The sequence below is a fragment of the Mauremys mutica genome, chromosome 4, assembly GCF_020497125.1.
Source record: "Mauremys mutica isolate MM-2020 ecotype Southern chromosome 4, ASM2049712v1, whole genome shotgun sequence".
In the NCBI taxonomy this organism is placed as follows: domain Eukaryota; kingdom Metazoa; phylum Chordata; order Testudines; family Geoemydidae; genus Mauremys; species Mauremys mutica.
Window position 1 is genome coordinate 18,046,622 of NC_059075.1, and position 18,855 is coordinate 18,065,476.

Genomic DNA, 18,855 nt, shown 5'->3' on the forward strand with positions numbered 1-18,855 from the left:
TCTCCACCCTGTACACATACAAGTGCTTGCAGTCGCAGGCTCACAGTGGGACAAAGACAGAGCATGTATTGAAACCCACACTTTCCTTCTGCACCCCAGTGTGAGTTCCTAGCAAGGAACAAGCGCAGAGTTCAGTCCTGCCCTAAATGAAGCATTACAGCTGTTGCTTCAGTACAGCGGGTATTGAATTTCACAGGCTGTGTCATCTGCGACTGCACTCTTTGGCTTGGGGTATGGCAACAAGCCTCACCGGGGCTCAGCCACTCCCTTTCTGACTGTAGAGAAACGCCCCAGTCTACATAGAAGGAAAATTGTTTTGCTGGATTTCTGCACTGCCCTTATTCCAAATGCAATAGAGAGAGAGTGAGAAAGAGTGAGAGCTTGGGGGGGCAGGCTCTGGATTGGTGTTCTGGGCTATTTCAACTTCAGGGCAACTTTTGAGAACTTCAGTTATTTTTGGTAAGTTTGTTTAAACATCCCTCTCTCTTTCTATGATGCAGTGTGCGCACGTTTGCAATAAATGAAGGGGCTCTTAAATTAGAATTGTAGCTGTGTGTGCTTTGATATAATGACTGTCATAAAGGTGCCATGCTACCAGCTACGCACTCGATCAGTGAAACATACACAGACATGCACCTATACCAACCATCGGAAATCTGGTGATGCTGAGGGAGGAAAATAGCTGAGACTTAAAATAAGGTGCACCCAAATATAACACATGTGGCTGCATGTAGAGTTAAGTGCTTCCACATCTCATTTGCTTAGTTCTTGCATTTGGAGAAGCAGTGTTACAAATTAGCAAGCGAGTTCACAGCAGGATTGAGAATGTTCTGATCTCATTTGCAGTCACACACACAGATATCAAAAGCTTTCAGTGCAATCAGCTTTGAGTCCTGCACACATCTTAAGATTCAACAACTTGTCTATTTCAGGCACATCTCTTTCCCTCCTCCCCACTCTATATACTTACAGTGAAACCTCTCATAGTGAACTAGGACATAGTGAAGCTGTTTATCCTAAGTTAAAATCCTACTCCCAAATTGTTTCAATGCATCACAATGTGCAATTTGCTTGCAAGTGAAGTTGTCTTATCATGAAGATGATTCTTCTACATGTGGTTTCCACTGTATGCACACCGTTGTATTTTACAGTAGATAATGCTCCTATAAGAGGGATACTGTATATATGTGTACTATATATAATAAATACCATATACAATATATACAGAGTCATAATATATGTGCATGGCACTAAGCACCCTATAGATTGGTAGTATGTGAGGCTACAATCAACCTCAAAGATCTTAAAGACAGAGATGCACAACCTTGCTGGTGCAAATGGGATCTCAGATATCTTTCCTATGGGAGATTGCTCCAGCAAAACCTGCTAATAAAACCTGGCTAAGATCTGTCTGTCTACCTAGCTAGGGTCTTATATAATTCTATCAACACAGTTACTGTGCACCTTAAAGATCTTTGATCAGATTAACATAATGCTAAATTCAATGCCAGGGGATTTGAAGTGGGGCAGCATTGCATTTGTAGCTACCCAGAGAAAGATCTGGCAGCTTTAAAGTCTTTGATAGAAAAGAGAAAACATTATTCAAATTAGAAGACACCAAACAGATGGGACTGTACCACAGAAGTAACAGTTGTTCTCTATGATTTGAGAAACAAGACACTCTGAAGATTTAATTCTACTCCATATAATTATCATGATAATTGTAATTGTTTTTCTTGTACAGGTTGTTATACTAAAGAATAACCGTATATAAATTATTCACAGCCCTAAAGAGAGTTTCCTCCCAAAACTTTATGCTAGCATACGCGTATATACAGTGTTTTAGGAGTTTAATCAGCACCATAAAATGCATCATGCCTGAGGACTTTTTATTGGGCTGCTGATTTTTTTTCCTTTTTAAACTGACAAGTGGGATTGAAACATTTATTTGCAATAACCTTAAAAGTTAAACTATAAAACAGCACTAGTCCTGCTACAGTGTTAATAAATTCTATGCTGGTTTTAGCTTCTCTGGTGGATAATGTAGATTTTTAGCTGAAATAGCATAAACAAACTTTCTTTGATCTCGTCATTTTACTATTTTTGGTGTGGCACTCTCGTAAAGTACACTCAACTATTAGGTTACATGGTTTGTGTAAATCTTGTTAAAGTAAAGTCAGTTTGACTGTATACTCTGCACTTAAAAGTAATTCACTGAAGATGGCTAAATTCCAATCTACTGTACAGCTGTGTTTGGTATGAAAGATGGCAAGGTCTTTCAGTCAGAAGGAGTGTCTGTATGGTTTGTTAGTGATAATTCTCCAGGGGTCTGGAGACAGTGGATATTTTAGGTTATTAATCATCTTGGGAGATGAATCTGAATTCCCCAAAATGAGGTCAACATGCCTTTATTCACTTTTGGCCGGACATGGAGCTCAACCCTGCAATGAAATCCAGCCGTCTGTCTATAATATACCGCCAGTGCTTCACTCTGTAAGAGGTGCCATTGTTTAGAAAGGCACGATATTACTCAATGTAAAGAAGGGCGGCAGAACCTGGCCTTTAATGATTTATTCCAAGAAGTATTCCGCTCCTTGCAAAGCAATAAGAATTTATGCTTCTTGGTCTGAGTCTTTAAAGAATCACCAAAGCTCTTGTTCTTGAATGTACTGACTTTGAAAAAAAGGGTCTCTGTTGTACTGTAGAACCAGGAAAACACTAGGGAGTTGAAATAATAACCAGTCAGGGAAGAAATGGGGGCGTTTAAAAGGTGGGAAAGTAACCTACAGTGTATCATATATAGGTAGCCATTTCTGTGTGCTATAAACTCAGTCCATGATATATAGCCAGCAAAACGCGCTTTGGAAAAGTCAGGGCTATCACCCTCAGGAAGAACAACCTAGCATGCTGCTGCTGGGTCTACGGCTGCAGGTTCAGCCTTACATTACTGCGTCCAGGGGCGGCTCCAGGTCCCAGCATGCCAAGCGCGTGCTTGGGGCGGCAAGCCGCGGGGGGCGCTCTGCCGGCGCCGCGAGGGCGGCGGGCAGGCTGCCTCTGGTGGTTTGCCTGCGGAGGGTCCGCTGGTCCCGCGGCTTCGGTGGACCTCCCGCAGGCACAGGCAAACCGCCGGAGGCAGCCTGCCTGCTGTGCTTGGGGCTGCAAAATCCCTAGAGCTGCCCCTGACTGCATCATTTAAAGAATGGCTCCATAATGCTGCAACCTTCCACCAAGAAATCTCCTAGCCACAAGCATGAATAGCTCTGCCTGAAGGTGGGGGACCCGACATTCCGTACAAGCAGGGGTAGCTCCACAGCTCAGGCAGGACCAACCTCTGCCGAAGGCACTAAAACTGGAGCTCCCACGCTTTGCTTCCTCTCTGGGTCCTAGTACCAGCTCTCCTTCCCGACCCAGGCCGCCCAACAACAGCGGCCCATCCCACTCCCTGTAGCTCCCTGTAGTGCCTGCAGCATTCCCTCTCCCTCCAGAAAAGGCCCTAGTCCTGAGGGACTAGCTAGGATCTAGCTCCCTCTGCTTGCTCTGAGGCTAGGTCAGATGGAGATTAGGGCACTCAGCCTGGAGGTCCAGCAGGTTGGAAGAAGTCAGGAGGATGCTTCAGCTCCATCTTTGGGACAAGTGAGGAGAAGGATCCCTCCTGTGAACGGCAGCAGTGCCTGGCCCCTGCACGGGAAGAGTAAAGGTGTGAGAGGGGAGGGTACCTAAGACCACTCAGTAGCCAGGCACACTTCATCCTCCAGATATTGTAAGGCAGGGCTTTACTGCCTCGAGTGGTGGAAGCAAGGGAAAGGATGGGGCCCTCCATGTGCTACATCCTTCTTAATGACCTTCCTGTTTCAAAAAAGGGTACGTCTCCGTTGGAGCCGGCAGGGGCAGGGCCCAGCTCCCCTGGACGTACCTGAACTAGCTGTGCTCAAGCTAGCACCTAAAAATAGCGTGTCTGTGGCAGCTCGGGTGGCTGCTCAGGCCAGCCAGCGAAGTACATACCCTGTGGGTGAGATGGGATTGGATTGGGGGCGGCTAGCCTGCACAGCTGCCGTGGACGCACTGGTTTTCTGTGCTAGCTTGGGGATGTCTACGTGAGCTGGGGATCACCCCTCCCAGCTCAAATGTAGCTGTACCCCCCGAAGGCTGTAGGTGGGTAAATAAAGTCACTGAAGGACAGTGCCTTCTTGTGGCAGTCAAGGGAATCGACACTTGATTGTCCGAGAACAAGCAGTGACCGAGGGGTCATTCACAATCTGATCCACAGTGGTGGGGCAAAGAGGGAAAATGATGGCTTTAATGGTTGCTGAAAATAATCCAGATTGGTTAATACGCAGAAGCAATAAAGGATGTAACATGTGCAGGGCCTTATCTTGCTCCCAGTGGTGAAACTCCCATTGACGGTTAGCAGAACAGGCTCAGGCCCACGGTGACAGCGCATGATTGCAAGCCAAACTTAAGAGAGCAGAAACACAAACACATGACACAGTAGCGGCATCAAAGGGATCAGCTTCATCTGCCAAGTAAAGACTCCTCGGTCTCTGCAGAAAGTTACTTTTTTGCCCAACTGCAAATAAAAGTAATCAGATTAATATCACTGCCAAGCCAGCTGAAAAACATTCGCCATTAGAAAATGGTCCAAGAGGATAGTAAATATCCAGTCTGCTGTCCACACAGCAGAATAAATACACCCTCCACTTAACTTAACAGCATTAGGCTGTAACTTTAATATACAAACAAGGTACCTGTAACAGCCATGTCTTCACTGCAGCTATCTGGTTTTAAAGTACAGCTTTACCTAGCTTTTGCCTTCATCCTTGCTCCGCGTGCTGAGAGCTAAGGACCCTCCTGTTGAGAGGTGAATCCTCTGAGGTGCCTGCTGATTGTGGTTCTAGTAGAGACTCCAAAGTTTGGGATCTGCTAAACTTTTTTCTCTCCTTATTCAGTACCAGAACCCAGGCAATCCGGCCACCTCCCCCTGCCTAAATTAGCTTAATGAAGTAATGACAGTTCCCATGGCCATCAGCATTACCTGCTGTACCAGAGCACCTTGCAAGCTGCAGTCACAATTCCAGAAATCTGACATATTCAGCTAGTCCAGCCACCCATTTTCCCGTCCACTACCTACCCCTGTGGTTCTGCCCTAGTCCTGGAAAGGCAGCCTCATTCAGCTTCTCCTTAAGACTCTCCTTGGACCTCTCGCATGCTCGTTTTCCAACTGTCATAGAATCATAGAATATCAGGGTTGGAAGGGACCTCAGGAGGTCATCAAGGCCAACCCCCTGCTCAAAGCAGGACCAATCTCCTACTAAATCCCCTGCTCCCAAACCTTTCACCCTAAGCCAGTGCTGATCTAAAATTCTTTACCATTCCACCAGTGTCCAGATGCCCAGTCTTTTCTTACCCCTGCCATGTCTTGACCTCATGCTGCTCCAGCCATCCAGCCCCACCAAAATTATTTGGAGGGCTGTGGTGAAGAATATGAGTCTTAGACTAAAGCGAATCCTCAAAGTACATGTGCAAGAACTGAAATCCTGTGAGGACTATTTAATTAATAGCTGTACAGCATTCTGAAGATGAAAAGTGAATTATAAGTAGTAGTTAATCATTTTTAAGTACTGCTTCTATCCAACAAACGTGGTTAAAACTAGTTGAAAGTGAACCTCAAAAAGGTTTGACGTGTCGATTTAGTTCAGATAAGCATCCAAAAATCTTTTTATGTGAAATGTACCCGAGTTTATTAGAAAGTCCAAGGTCAGAAAAAAAAATCAGTCCAGAAATTTCAAAAGAACCAGCTCTCTCATGAGATGGCAAACATTTCCTGGTTCTAGCTGAGCCTTTCCTGTACTATGTCTGCTTCTAATATCAGCTGTAGGCAGATTAGAGAAGCATGCAAAAATGTCATTAAACATTTCCCAACATTTTCAAAGCTCAGACAAGGTCAGGTTTTGGTGTGGTTCATGTTTTAGGTGAAAGTTTGAGTTGATTATTATTTGATCTGTCCTGTGTCTCCTATCACTAGTTAAAGTTGACTTCTTGCACATTATGGGACTGATTGGGGGGGGGCGGGGGGAAATGAGGCATGTAATTGTGCAGCAAAATGTGCATACAATTCTGTGCCTAACTAAAGTAAGCAGTTACTCCACCCACATTGTGCTGGCAAACTGAGTAATTACATGGCTATTTACACAGTTGTGGTAGCAGTGTGCAATTGTGAGCCTAACTTTTTATAATCAGGTTTCATATTTACAGCTATTCATTGCTAGAAAAAATAAGAGTGGTTAGTGAGTGGTGATATGTCATTATTAAACTCTTAATGAACTATTGCACCGGGGCATAATATGACCATTAATTAACTATTATAATATGGTAAGCAGTCGAAAACAAGATGTTTTTTAGAAATATTTCACACAAAATATTCATAGAGGGAGATTTCAGTTACTTTGGTGATTTGTAGAGAACTGGATGGAAACATTGCATGGAACAATCGTGCAATGCATAAATGTAGTGATATTGCTTAGTAAAGCAGTGTTAAACTAGATCCGTATTTGGATTGTATATCCATAGTGGATTTAACAACTGCTTCAGTCAGTCTGGCAGGAATTTATGAATGAAATGGATTGGATAAAGTTAACTTGGGAGTGATCCACCTTCACTTTTAAAAACTGTCTCTCTTTAGCATTTTAAGAGAAGCTGATTGGTATAATTGTATTGGCTGATGCAAGGAAATCAGACATCTCAAATGTTACGACACCAGTTACAAATCAATTGGTAAATTGTATGTTTTATTGGCCAAATATGTAAACCCTGTTTATCCAAAAGAAAACCAGAAAGCCACAAAAGGAAGCCTAGCGCTTGCAGATTAGTTTCAGGATGCGTGTAATCTCCTGCATATACTGATTTGTTTTTAGGAAAGTAAATAGAAACTCTACTGTATGCAGCTACTAACGATGCGACTCTTGTAAGAGGAGGTTACTGCAGAAAGTGACTCTGTAGTAGCCAGTTATTTCCAACAAGTACCACTGGGCATGCCAAGCCTTTTGTTTGCAAAGGAGCTCTCTGCCTCCTTTCTCTCCTCCTCCCCACCTAGGACTACTAATCCCGAGTCAGCAGAATTGCCTACTACACAGCTGCACAAGTCCATTTTAGTCCACAGGACTCCTGCAGAAGACCAGAGCAACATTTCCATACCGTCGCCAATGAGGAGCACAGTATGGATGGGAGTGTGGGCATTCACAGGGTATTCTTAGTAGAAGGTCCTGTTATACAGGGAATGTTAGAATATAAAATACCATATAATGGAAATAATAAAGGTGAAATGTAAATATAGGAAGGGGAGGCAGGACAGCGGCACAGATGGTTGTAGAATAGCAGTGATTTGTAGGTTCCTCAGACTGAATTCTAAGGAGAAGTACTGACATTGGTTTTGGGTATTTAACCACTGAAACAACTTAATAAGGGTTGTGGTGGATTCTCCAACACTAGTAATCTTTAAATCAAGACTGGATGCTTTTCTAAAAGCTATACTGTAGTTCAAGCACAGCTGTTGGACCTGAAGCAGAAAATTAATTCTGGGGAAGTTCTACGGCCTTTGTTATGCAGGTGGTCACACTAGATGATGATCACAATGATTCCTTCTGGCTTTACGATCTATAACATTTACCATAGCAGTTGCTACCAAGTGTGGCTGATGACAGATGCAGTAGCGAGTAGGTACTATCATTTACTCTACTCTGCGCAGTGTCTAGCACAACGATGCCCCAACTTAGATAAATCTCTTGGGCACTCCTGCAGTTTAAACGTGAATGCCACAATGTACACAGCTACCAATTAAAAAAAACAAAACACTCCTTTCTGCTAAAGGGTGGGCCACAAACGGCATGGGAAATAATTTCACAGCAAAGCATCAAGCAGCAGCAGTGAGGGACGCTGGGTGGCAGATGTACTTTCAGCTGTGTTCCCAACAGTAGGAATTCACTCTGTATGCAAATGTGTGATGCAGAAATCTCATAGATAACAGGATTAGATGATAAGATTAGATGCCTCTGAAATACATTAAATTAGATAGGCAAGGTGTTTTCGGGGTGAGGGGGGAAGACGTTCAATTTTTTCAGTTCTGACAATGCTCTTGAAAGGAAATTTCAAACTCATGCAACATCTGAAAAGAAGCTTATTATGGGCCCAATCCACCAAGTTCTGCACACAGAACTCCTGAGTCAAAGACAGCTAACCCTGGATACAGAAGAGCATGCCAGGAAACCAGAAGAGAAGAAGCTTTGCAGTAAGAATGCCAAATAGTTACACCCATTGAAAGTTGGCAAGCATGTTCGCTTTCAAACAGAGAAGCATCTGGCACCCTGCCAAGGGAGCAGCTATCTCATGCACACCAAGGTCACGTGTCATAACTACTTTGAGGAGCACTCCTACGAGAACAGAAAACATCTAAACCCAGCCAAAGATAACTCTGTTCTCTCTTGGGGACGGAGAGAATGCAGACAGCATCCCAGTCAGTGACACCGGAAAAGCCTGCAAGCAGCAGTCTATGGACAATGGAGCCACCTCAGCAGTCAGCCAAGCCATTGCAGAAGGAACTGTGTTCAGAGGTGGCCATGTGATCAGAGAGCCTTTGAGGTTTATAGACCATATGTACGGACACATGACCAATAAGAAGCAACGTAATTCTCTCATTGATTTTTTGTTTAATAGCAGCTGTAACAGTTATCACTGGAGCCTGCAGATACTGATCCCTGCCACATGACGGGTGCGTGGTCCCTTGTGTAACGCTGACCAAGCCATATGACTGGGACAAGGAATCAAAGCTCTATCTCTTACCAGCACCCCTGTGGTGGGGAACTGCAAGTAAATTCATGTGCTTTAAAACACCAGCTGACAGCTGTATTGATGCTTTAAAGCACAGCCTCGGAATAGGGTGGATACAGAACTGCGACGCCCCACTGCATGCTCCCAGAGATATACACAATGGGTCTGATTCTCCACAGCCCTGCACCTTGCAGGGTAATTTACCCAGTGCAAAGTGAGAGCAAAACAGGTGTTATGTGCCACCAAATCAATCAAAACTTGACTCCCCCACATTTTTCTCTTTTAAAATGTATAATAGTGAAAAAACCACTGTTCCTTCCAAAACTGGGCTACAAATGGCCATAACAGCCCAGCATCTGGGATGGCTGACATGCCAACAACAAGCAGGCTGTGCTGACTCGGTTCTTCTGAGGAAGCTGGAGACAGACAGTGATCAGATTTTGGTGCACTGGCTTGCTTGGAGACACATCTGAGTCTGGTCAGTTTCAAGCACACCAAGTTCACAAAGAAGGGAACCTGGCATCATGAGCTGGTACTAGGAGAGCCTGCCTTTGTGCTAATACTACCACCTATCTCTGACCTAGCGCTTTTCATCAGCCGATCTCAAAGCGCTTTACAAATTAGGTCAGTATCGTATTTTACAGATAGGGAAACTGAGGCACAGAGCAGGCACATAACCTACCCAAGGCTACTGTGCAGGCTAGGGGCAGAGCCAAGACTAGAATTCAGGTCTGCTAACTCCCACTCCAGTGCTCTGTCCGCTGAACTATGACTGTAGCCCTATTTTTGAAGGAAGGACAAAAAGTCTCTTCCAAGGGATAAAAATCTAAGTTTGAAAATGTCCCTGTGAGGAAGGCGGAGTCAAATCTGGGGTCTCTCAAGCTAGTTATTGTTTACAGAAATGCAACAGTCAGATTGCTTATAGTCTTACTCCGATTACATCTTTCTACTGATTATTTGTATTATGATGGCACCTCTCAGAGCCACAAACAAGGATCAAGGCTTTCATGCTGTTAGGTGCTGTACAGGCATGTAACAAGACAGTCTCTGCCCCCAAAGAACTTACTGTCCAAGTACCAGAAAGGTGGATAAAACAGACAAATGGGTGAAGGTGGAGGAGGGGAGGGTGAGATTAAAAAAAAACACACACGAATAGAGTTTTAGCAGAAAAAAATCTTTTCTGGAGGTGTTGGGTTTGTTTTACTATCTGTGGGGCTTCCAAGAACTCTCCGTGATTTCTAGTCCTCCTAGGCTCCTGCTGCTTGGGACAAAGCGACCGCTGCACTTATTCAGTAAATCCCTCAGGGCAAGTTTCTCCTCTCAGAGCCACGCAGCAGACATCAGTGCCAGTGTCCTGTTCCTGCTACACGTGGGGCTCACAGTCTGCTGTCACAGAGAAGCACAGAATGTCAGACCAGAGGGCTACCTTTGCAACACTGACTTCTCTGTTCAAGAGAAATTACGAGTGCAGGATTTTTGTAAAGGAAGCATATACGTAATCTACAGCTTTCAATGTCAAAGTGTTTTTGTTTACACCAGCATATAGGTGGGGGGTGATAAAATACCTGTTACCTGCATCTGCCCTTTTAATTACTGACCAGCTCCTCTGAAATATCCTCTTGCCAGAGCTACAGGCAATGAAGTTACAGCAGCAGCACCACAAAACCTGCCTGTCCAGCATTTCTTGATTCTTATAGTGACTGGCAGTAAAAATGGAGTGGTATTTGCCCTGAAAGGAAAAAAGGGAGGCAAGTAATGGAATACCCTAGCTGATGATCACCCAGATATCCAGGCTTACCCAGACAGGAATATACAGGGGAGCTGAAGAAGCAGTAGATACCAACACGTCTCAATAGAAATAGAAATAAACATCCGTAGCTCCTGGGAAGGCTGTGAGAGTGACTCCCTATACAGATACTGTGTCTTATATTGTATTTTAAAGGGATGTGAAATTAACACAGATCGGACCATCAGTTTTTAAGGAGAACAACTCACTGAGGTCAGTGCCAGTGCCCCACTGCTGCGGCCCACCTCCCCTGCCAGTACAACACAAATGCATTGAAGATTTTTTATTATTGTATATAATAAATTCTAGTGCATACTTACCAAATCTTGATCCAGTAGGATTTGAAAGAAAGGGAGCTAGATCAATCAGTTATTGTTATTACTACTGTCGCACCGAGGGGCCCTCATCATATTCCAGGGCTCCTGCGTACTAGGAGCTGCACAAACACATCAAATTGCCACAAGAATGTTTTAATAATAATGGAGGCAGAGTGGTCAGCTGGACCAAGCACTGTGTTGGAACTCGGATTACCCAGGTTCTATGCTTGGCTCTACTACTGGCTGACCTTGGGCAAATCACTCCCTTGCCCGTGCCTCAGTTTCCCCATCTCTAAGATGGGGATAATGATACTGACCTCCTATGTAAAGTGCTTTGTGATCTACACTGGGAACATGCTATGTAACAGATATTAATTATTATTTGAGTAAATACATTGTTTTCAATATTGAAATTCTATATTGAAAACAATGCATTTATTCAAACAATAATTAATCTCTGTTATATAGCACGTTCCCTGAGTAAATATATATGTATATATAAAATTAAAGGACTCTTGCTATAGCTGGCAAAGAAATCGTTTCCTAGCTCTCTTTTAGGGCTGGATTCAATAAAAATGCAAACTGACTTCTTTGCCAGTGTTGGAAACAATTGCATTTTCCAGGCTTGGTTGGTTCAGTTTCTATTGACAAAGGGAGAGCAGGGAAGACGTGGAAGAGTAAATATGAAGCATTTCCTTTCCCCCGTTAGCTGAGGGAGGTAGGGTAGTCCTGTAGAGCTAGCCCTGAGCTCCAACACAGTTGGGTTCTAGCCTTGGCTCTGCCACTGATTTCTTGTGAAACTTTGTGCTAATCACTTCACTGCGCTGCCTCAGTTTCCATCACTGTAGAACAGAGATAAGTATCACTATCTTCCTTTATAAAGCCCTTTGAGAGCGATGGATGAGACGTGCCATATAAGATCTAAGGAACAATAATCATAATAGTGATGTTAGGCTAGTTGCTTGCGCTTTACTCTCCAGGACGGAACAAGAGTTTGTTTTGCGGACCACCTCTGCCCCCATTTTTGATTGCATAGACCATCTCCCCTCCTAGCCCAGATCACATGGCATCCCTCCATCATCCATAGCAGTTATTGACGTGGATAAATAAATAACGTTAGATATTGAGCTATTTTTAATTGTTACGTTGGTGGCTTCAGTACCTGCAGGTGCTTTCAGATTCTTGTCCACAGCATGGAGCCAGCTAGGCAGGCATCTTTTCAGACATTTAATGAAAAGCCTGGGCATCTGTAGAAGCAGCTGAAAGCAGAGAGATGGAGCCAGCATCCTATGACCTCCTATGACCTCTCCACAGACCACCAGTAAGTGCTCCAGAGTCCTATAGTGAGCGACAGTCCACAATTTGACTGACCATTGCCTTATAGCTATTTGTGTTTGGTCTTTATTTTGTACCTGGCTCAGATGCCTCATGTTAGTTGCCCTATAAATAGGGCCCTACCAAATTCTTGGCCGTGAAAAAAGTGTCACAGACCGTGAAATCTGGCTATTGTAGGGGGGCCGTGGTATTATCATCCTTACTTCTGTGCTGCCTTCAGAGCTGGGCAGCTGGAGAGTGGTGGCTGCTGGCCAAGCCCCTAGCTCAGAAGGCAGTGCCGCCACCAGCAGTAGCGCAGAAGTATGGTATTGCCACTCTTACTTCTGTGCTGCTGCTGGTGGCAATGCTGTCTTCAGAGCTGAGTGCCCGGCCAGCAGCTGCCACTCTCGGCCGCCCAGCTCTGAAGGCAGTGCTGAAGTAAGGGTGGCAATACCGTGAAGCCTCCTACACTACCCAAGGGTAGCCTTGCAACCCCCCAATCTCTTTTGGGTTGGGACCCCCCACAGTTACAACACTGTGAAATTTATGATTTAAATATCTGAAACCATGAGATTCAAGATTTTAAAAAATGCTGTGACCGTGACATTTACCAAAATGGACCGTGAATTTGGTAGGGCCCTACCTCTAAATGAATTCAGTGAAGAGTTAAGTGACAAAGTACTTGATCTTTTGTGAAAATATTTAAAGTTAAACTGATTCAAAAGCTAGCTTTAAACAAATTCAATAGTTATCACTGGGTACAGGATGGAAATGATCATGTAGCGTCCCCTTAGTATTTAACATGTCATAATATCAGTTTCACAGGAGTCCAGTGAAGCTTTGCTTGACACAACGAAATCTTGGTAGTTGAGGATTTGGTGCTATGTAATTAAATGATCAGCAGCTACCATATAAGTCCCATGACATGTGCATTTCAAATTATAGCAGTACCCTGTATCCCAGTCATTTATCTTGTGTTCACTAGTCAAAAAACAGATACTTCCTAATGTCTATAGGAAAGTCAATGGCCGCTTGGAATCAGACTCTGTTGGAATCTCTCTCAACAGAGCTATACATGGAGCTCAGATAATTTTCCACTGAGGACTCCACCAAATGATGAAACCCTTTGAAAGTAGTTTTGATAATGGAAAAATTCTGGACAAAGAGGCAGCATGCAGGCTGTGGTCAGATATCTAATATCAATAGAAAATGTTGATTTTTCCTATAGACAATAATACCTTACCCTGACATTTGTACAGCCTGGAAGAAAAGGGTTATTTAAAATAAATAATGAAGCAACAACAACATAAATCTGGTCTGGCAGAATATAGATTAAGTTATTCTATTTTAGAAATGGCTCGAACTTTTCTTTAGATAGGAAACTTCTTCCTGTAGGTAGAAAATTCTTTCTTTAAACAAAAAAAGCTGGGTAGCCTGGTCCAGTGACCTGGACAGTGACACGTACACCTCCCTCACCTGGGGGTGGTGGTGGTGACTGACACACCCAACCCAGCAATCTCTGCCCTCCATACCTGGCTGGGCCTACGGGACGGACCCGCCTCTCCCAGTACCTGGGGCTGCGTCTTCCTGAGGCAACATGTGGGGGGGAAGAGGGGGTTTCTGTCCCTGACTCTCCCACTGATCTGCTGTGTTAAGCAAGTCACATCAGCACCGTTTCCTCTCCCGTCGTGTGCCTTGCCCATTTAGACTGTAAGCTCTTTGGGGCAGAGACTCTCTTTCACTTTGTGTTTGTACAGTGCCTAGCACAATGGGACTCTGATCTTGGTAGAGGTTTCTCAATGCTACCAAAATACAAACAATAATAGAAACTGAGAAAATTCAAACCATTGGCTTATGTGTCATTGAATCAGCTAAAAGGATTTTGAGTGAGCAGGCTGTGAATGCCTTGGGCTCTGATCCCAAGAGGCCATTGAGTTCCAAAGGCTTTGGATCCATCCCGTAACGTCTGGTGAGAGCTCCCAGTACTGCTCCCTGCACAAATAAGACAACTTTCTATGTTTCATTTTAGACAGAGGCTCTGTTTGGATCACTGTAGGTTAAAGCCAACCCAGCCGCACAGTTCCCATTTCTTATGTTTTCCACTCTCGATATTCTTCTTTTTAATGTTGGTGGCTCCTGTGCCAAAAAAGGTGTTTCCTCCCACAGTCTCCTCAGATTGTTTTGTAATTCCATTTTTCAGTCCCCAGAGAGCGAAGGTTAGTCATAAGAATGCTTTTGGCTATCAGATTCATGTGTGGTTCGCTATAGCAACAAACAAAAGCATTAGTCAGAAACTGGCAGGGAGCTATAAACACATATTTTTAGAGATATTACCCAGAGTTTGCTTAATTTATGTGGTACTCCGTTGCCACACAACAGCACCCTCGTGGGGCTGTCTATGCTTTTTGAGTAAAAACCTTAAAGAAAATCTGCAAAAACATACTACAGTGAAATTAAAGGGGTTTTAATTGATGCTGTAATTTAAAGATCACAGGCCAAATTCTGCTGTTATACCCATGTAAATTCAACCCTGTTATACTGAAGTCAGTGGAGTTGGTCTGAATTTACACCATTGTAACAGAATATGGCCCTATGTTCATGGAACAACAAGAGAGGCATACCGAGTGAAATTAATCCTGCTTCTTTGCTGTATTCTCCTCCCTAATTTGACTGCAGCGCAGGGATTAGGTATAAAAGAAAGTGGTTTGCAATCTGTGGTTTAATCTCACTGCAGACATGCTTGGAAAGGAGTATCTGCAGCCTTACAGTGAGCAGTGAGGAATGATGAGCTGCAGGGGCAGCATGACTTAGCTAGAGACTCTCTCTCTCTGGTAATGCTGCAGCCCAACCATTTGTCTTCTCTTTAGCTCCACCACTTCTGGAATCTAAACCTTTCCCTTTTTCTGACAGCTTCACTTAATAAGAAACACGTGCATGTCAAATGTATCTTCCAGCATCCTTGGGCTGGAACTGTTCAGCAGGGAGATTCTCATGTTAACTAGAAGCCGGAAGGGCACATTTTCAGACTGCTCCCTTCGTACACGTGGTTGCAAAAGTGTGCATGCATCCACCTGGGGAAAACATCTCTGCATGGAATTTCAACAGCTTAACAGCTACGGGTTCCCTTGTGTTAGACTTTGCACTTATAAAACTCATTGAGCCCACTTGCAGCTGCAGTAGACTATTCAAAGTGTGCACACAGGTGTCAACGTTTTTCAAGCACGTGTGTAGGTGTTGTGCATGTGCAATGCATGGTGTGCATATACACACACGTGAAGCCTGTAGGAAGGCCCACTTCTAAGTAAGGTGACCATATTTCTCTATGCGGAATACTGGACAACTGGTAAAATTACTCATATTCAAGCGAGTTCAATGGCAAACAATCAGAACTATGAAGTACAAACATTCAAATCAACATCAAGTTGACTGAGCCTCCCTTAAAAAGAAATACTGCATAGCTGGATTCTTTTTATTTACCTTCTCATCTTTAAGGATTTAGGGTCCACACAGGGAGGAGTGACACACACACCCTAGCTCCCCCCCCCCCCCACACACACACAAAGGGAGAGGTGACACACACATGTACACCTCTCTCACTCGGGGCGGGGGAAGGTGACTGGCCCACCCAACCCAGCAATCTCTGCTCTCCATACCTGGCTGGGCCTCCGGGATGGACCCGCCTCTCCCAGTACCTAGGGTCACGTCTTCCTGACAGGGGGAGGGGGCGGGAAGTACACAGGGTCACATGCTCCTCCTCCCCAGATTTCTGCCAGGGTTCATACCAGAATGTGGCCAGCAGCAGCCTTTCCGCACTGTGCGGGAGGGAAAGGACAGGAGCTACTTCCAGCTCCAGGGGAGGACGAGGGGATAAGGGATGACCTGGCCCATGTCTCTGCAGAGCTTCTCTCTTCTGTGTGCGCACACCCTCCCACCCCTCATACCCCCCCACCACGGCTGGAAGCAGCTTATCCCTTCCTGCCCGCACACTCGCACAGTGTCAAAAGGCAGCTAACACCTCCAGGCTGCTGCTGGCCACCGACATAGCCCACTGCTTCCTGTCTCCCAGCTACAGCATGGGCAGGAAGGGGTTAGGCCCCAAGGCTGCATTGTGCACCAGGGCCCAAGGAACCTGACTGCAGGGGCTTCAGCGAACCCGGACAGAGAATGGCTCAGCAGGGGAGGGTGGGTGCGAGGGGACAGAGCAGCCCCCCCTCCTCCCTGGGGGCAGGACCCATGGTGGAGGGGTGGTAAGCGGGGGTGAAGAGGACCCAGGGGGCTGCTGTGTAGCCTGCAGGTTCGGGGCGTGAACAGCCTGGAAATCCCTTCCCCCCGCCCCACCACCACTCGAGCTCATCTGAGGGGTAGAGAGGCTTCCTCATGCCAGCTCTGTGCAAGGTTTTGAGACATGCAGGGCTTGGCCCCTCCTGGCCAGCCCAACTAGAGTCAGGGGGGAAGGAAGGAGCCTGCCGGCCAGGCTGTTAGTGAGCTGAGTGCTTCAACCAGGGGCTGGTTCTCCTCACAGCGCTGGGAGCGGGACGTGCCCTACCAGTGTGGCTATGGAGGAGCAGCAGGGCTGGGAGGTGAAGGGGCAAAGCAGGGAGAGGACAGCGCGAGGCGGAGCACGTAAAGGGTGGATGGGTGGGCAGCAGAGACGACACGGAACTGGCCGCTGCCTGGCACCTGCCCGCACTCACCAGTCACTGCAGCTCACACTGCGTAGCCAGAAACAGGACTGGGGGGCAAGGCCCTGGCGGCTGAGAGCTGGCACGCAGAAGGCGCTGTGCTGATGACCAGCAGAGGAGTGTCCGGCCCCGCGTGCTGCATCTTCACCCCGCCACCAGCTTTGCAAACCCACTCCCATCATTGGCCGCTGGACCTCCCCCACCTCCAATCACTGCTGGGCAGCTGGCAAGCAGGGATCCAGTCGGCAGCAGGACCCGCCAGTACTGATGGAGGGAGACAGAAAATATGGGACAATGTGCCTGTTTTTAAGAAACAGTTGGGACGCCTGCAGGAGGGCTTAAATACGGGACTGTCCCTTTAAAAACAGGACATCTGGTCACTCTACTTCTAAGAGATCAGCCATTCAGAATAGAGAATCTATCAAATTATCATGGCCAAAAACAAGTTTCAGAAGTAATTAACTCTTTTCTCAAACTGAATCCATTGAAATACATCACAAGGCCGCGCTGTTAGATCAGTGTGTCCTGAGCTCAAGAATGAGAATCAGGAAATCCTGATTGCTAGTCCCAGCTCCGTTCTCATTCCTTGTGGAAGTCAGTTAGTGTGTGTATAAAGCACTTGAAAATCTGTCCCTGAGCCCTTTTCACAACCTGCCCCTTTTGATTTGATATTAGGAGTGCTGAGCACTTGCCACTTTCACTGAAGGCAGTAGGAGTTCAGCTTTTCTGAATATCAGGTCACTGGGTCTCAGTTTCCCCATAAGTAAAATGGGTATATACCATAGTCAGATGATGATTAGGTAATGTTTCAAATGTGCTTTAAAGATGAAGGGCCAAATTTTATTCTCAGTGACACTGGCATAAATCTGGAGTGACACTTGAATCTGGACCAAAGCATACAATACACAATAACATTTTAATTATTGGTACAGATGTTAAAATGCTATTAAAATCACAGTTGAAGTAGGAATCCTAAAACTGCTGTGTCTAAAAATGCAACAAGGGTTCATATTTCAGACAATTTTTTCCTCCTTATGAAAAACAGATTGGACAATATCAAGTTACATGGTGCAATCATCCTTTTTTGGCTTTTGTTGTTGTTTTATTGACCGGGAGCCTAGTCTTGCAAACACTTGCTACTGGACCTAGTGCTTAATATTGGAAGTAGTCCCATGGAAATCAATGAGGCTTTTCACTGTACTGAGCATTATGCCTGGCAGTAAATGCTTGTGGGATCAGGCCTTCTTATTTTACCAAGCATTTTTTACCCTGTTTCTTTGTTTGTTTTTATTATTTCCATAATATCTAATGCCCAATGGTTTTTAAAAATGGGAACTGAGAAGAGACGCATTGATTCTTATCTGCTGCCTCTGGGCAGGAAGCCTGGAACATTTGGCTCACTAGGATTTAGCTCCAGTTGTGTCATCCTAAAGGCGGGATAGCAGTTTCTGTAGGATTACGTACAGTCTGCTTTTGCAGTCCTAAGAACATAAGAAAATAGAAACATAGGCCTGAAAGGGATCTCTTCAGTCACTAAGTCCAATCCCCTGCTATCGCAGGCAACCCTTCCATATAACACCTTTCACAAACTTAGCAGGCTCCATATTAAAACCAGTTAGGTTTCTTGCCCTCACTATTCCTATTAGGAGGCTGTTCCAGAATCATGCTCCTCTGATAAGAAACCTAATTTCCAGCCTAAAATTTACTCATGGCCAGTTTATATCCATTTGTTCTTGTGCCAGCATAGTCTGTTAGCTTCCGGAGCTCTTCTTCCTCTCTGGTGTTTAATTCCCTGATGTGTTTCTAGAGAGCAATCAGCTCCCCTCTCAGCCATTGTTTTGCAAGGCTGAACAAGCCAAACTCTTCGCCCCCTCTCAGAAGATAGGCTCTCCATCCCTTTGCTCATCCTAGTAGCTGGGCTCTGCACCTGTTCCAG

At 45.2% G+C, this 18,855-nt stretch overlaps 1 protein-coding gene across 1 annotated transcript in view; it reads left to right on the forward strand.

The window, feature by feature from the left end:
- The first annotated feature begins 12,202 nt into the window (after nt 1-12,202).
- LOC123368247 (protein AHNAK2-like) overlaps nt 12,203-18,855 on the forward strand; it is a 60,851-nt gene continuing 54,198 nt past the window's right edge. The window contains exon 1 of the mRNA XM_045012870.1: nt 12,203-12,244. Coding sequence (XP_044868805.1) covers nt 12,223-12,244 — 22 coding nt within the window. The 5' untranslated portion in view covers nt 12,203-12,222. The remainder of the gene's footprint in view (nt 12,245-18,855) is intronic.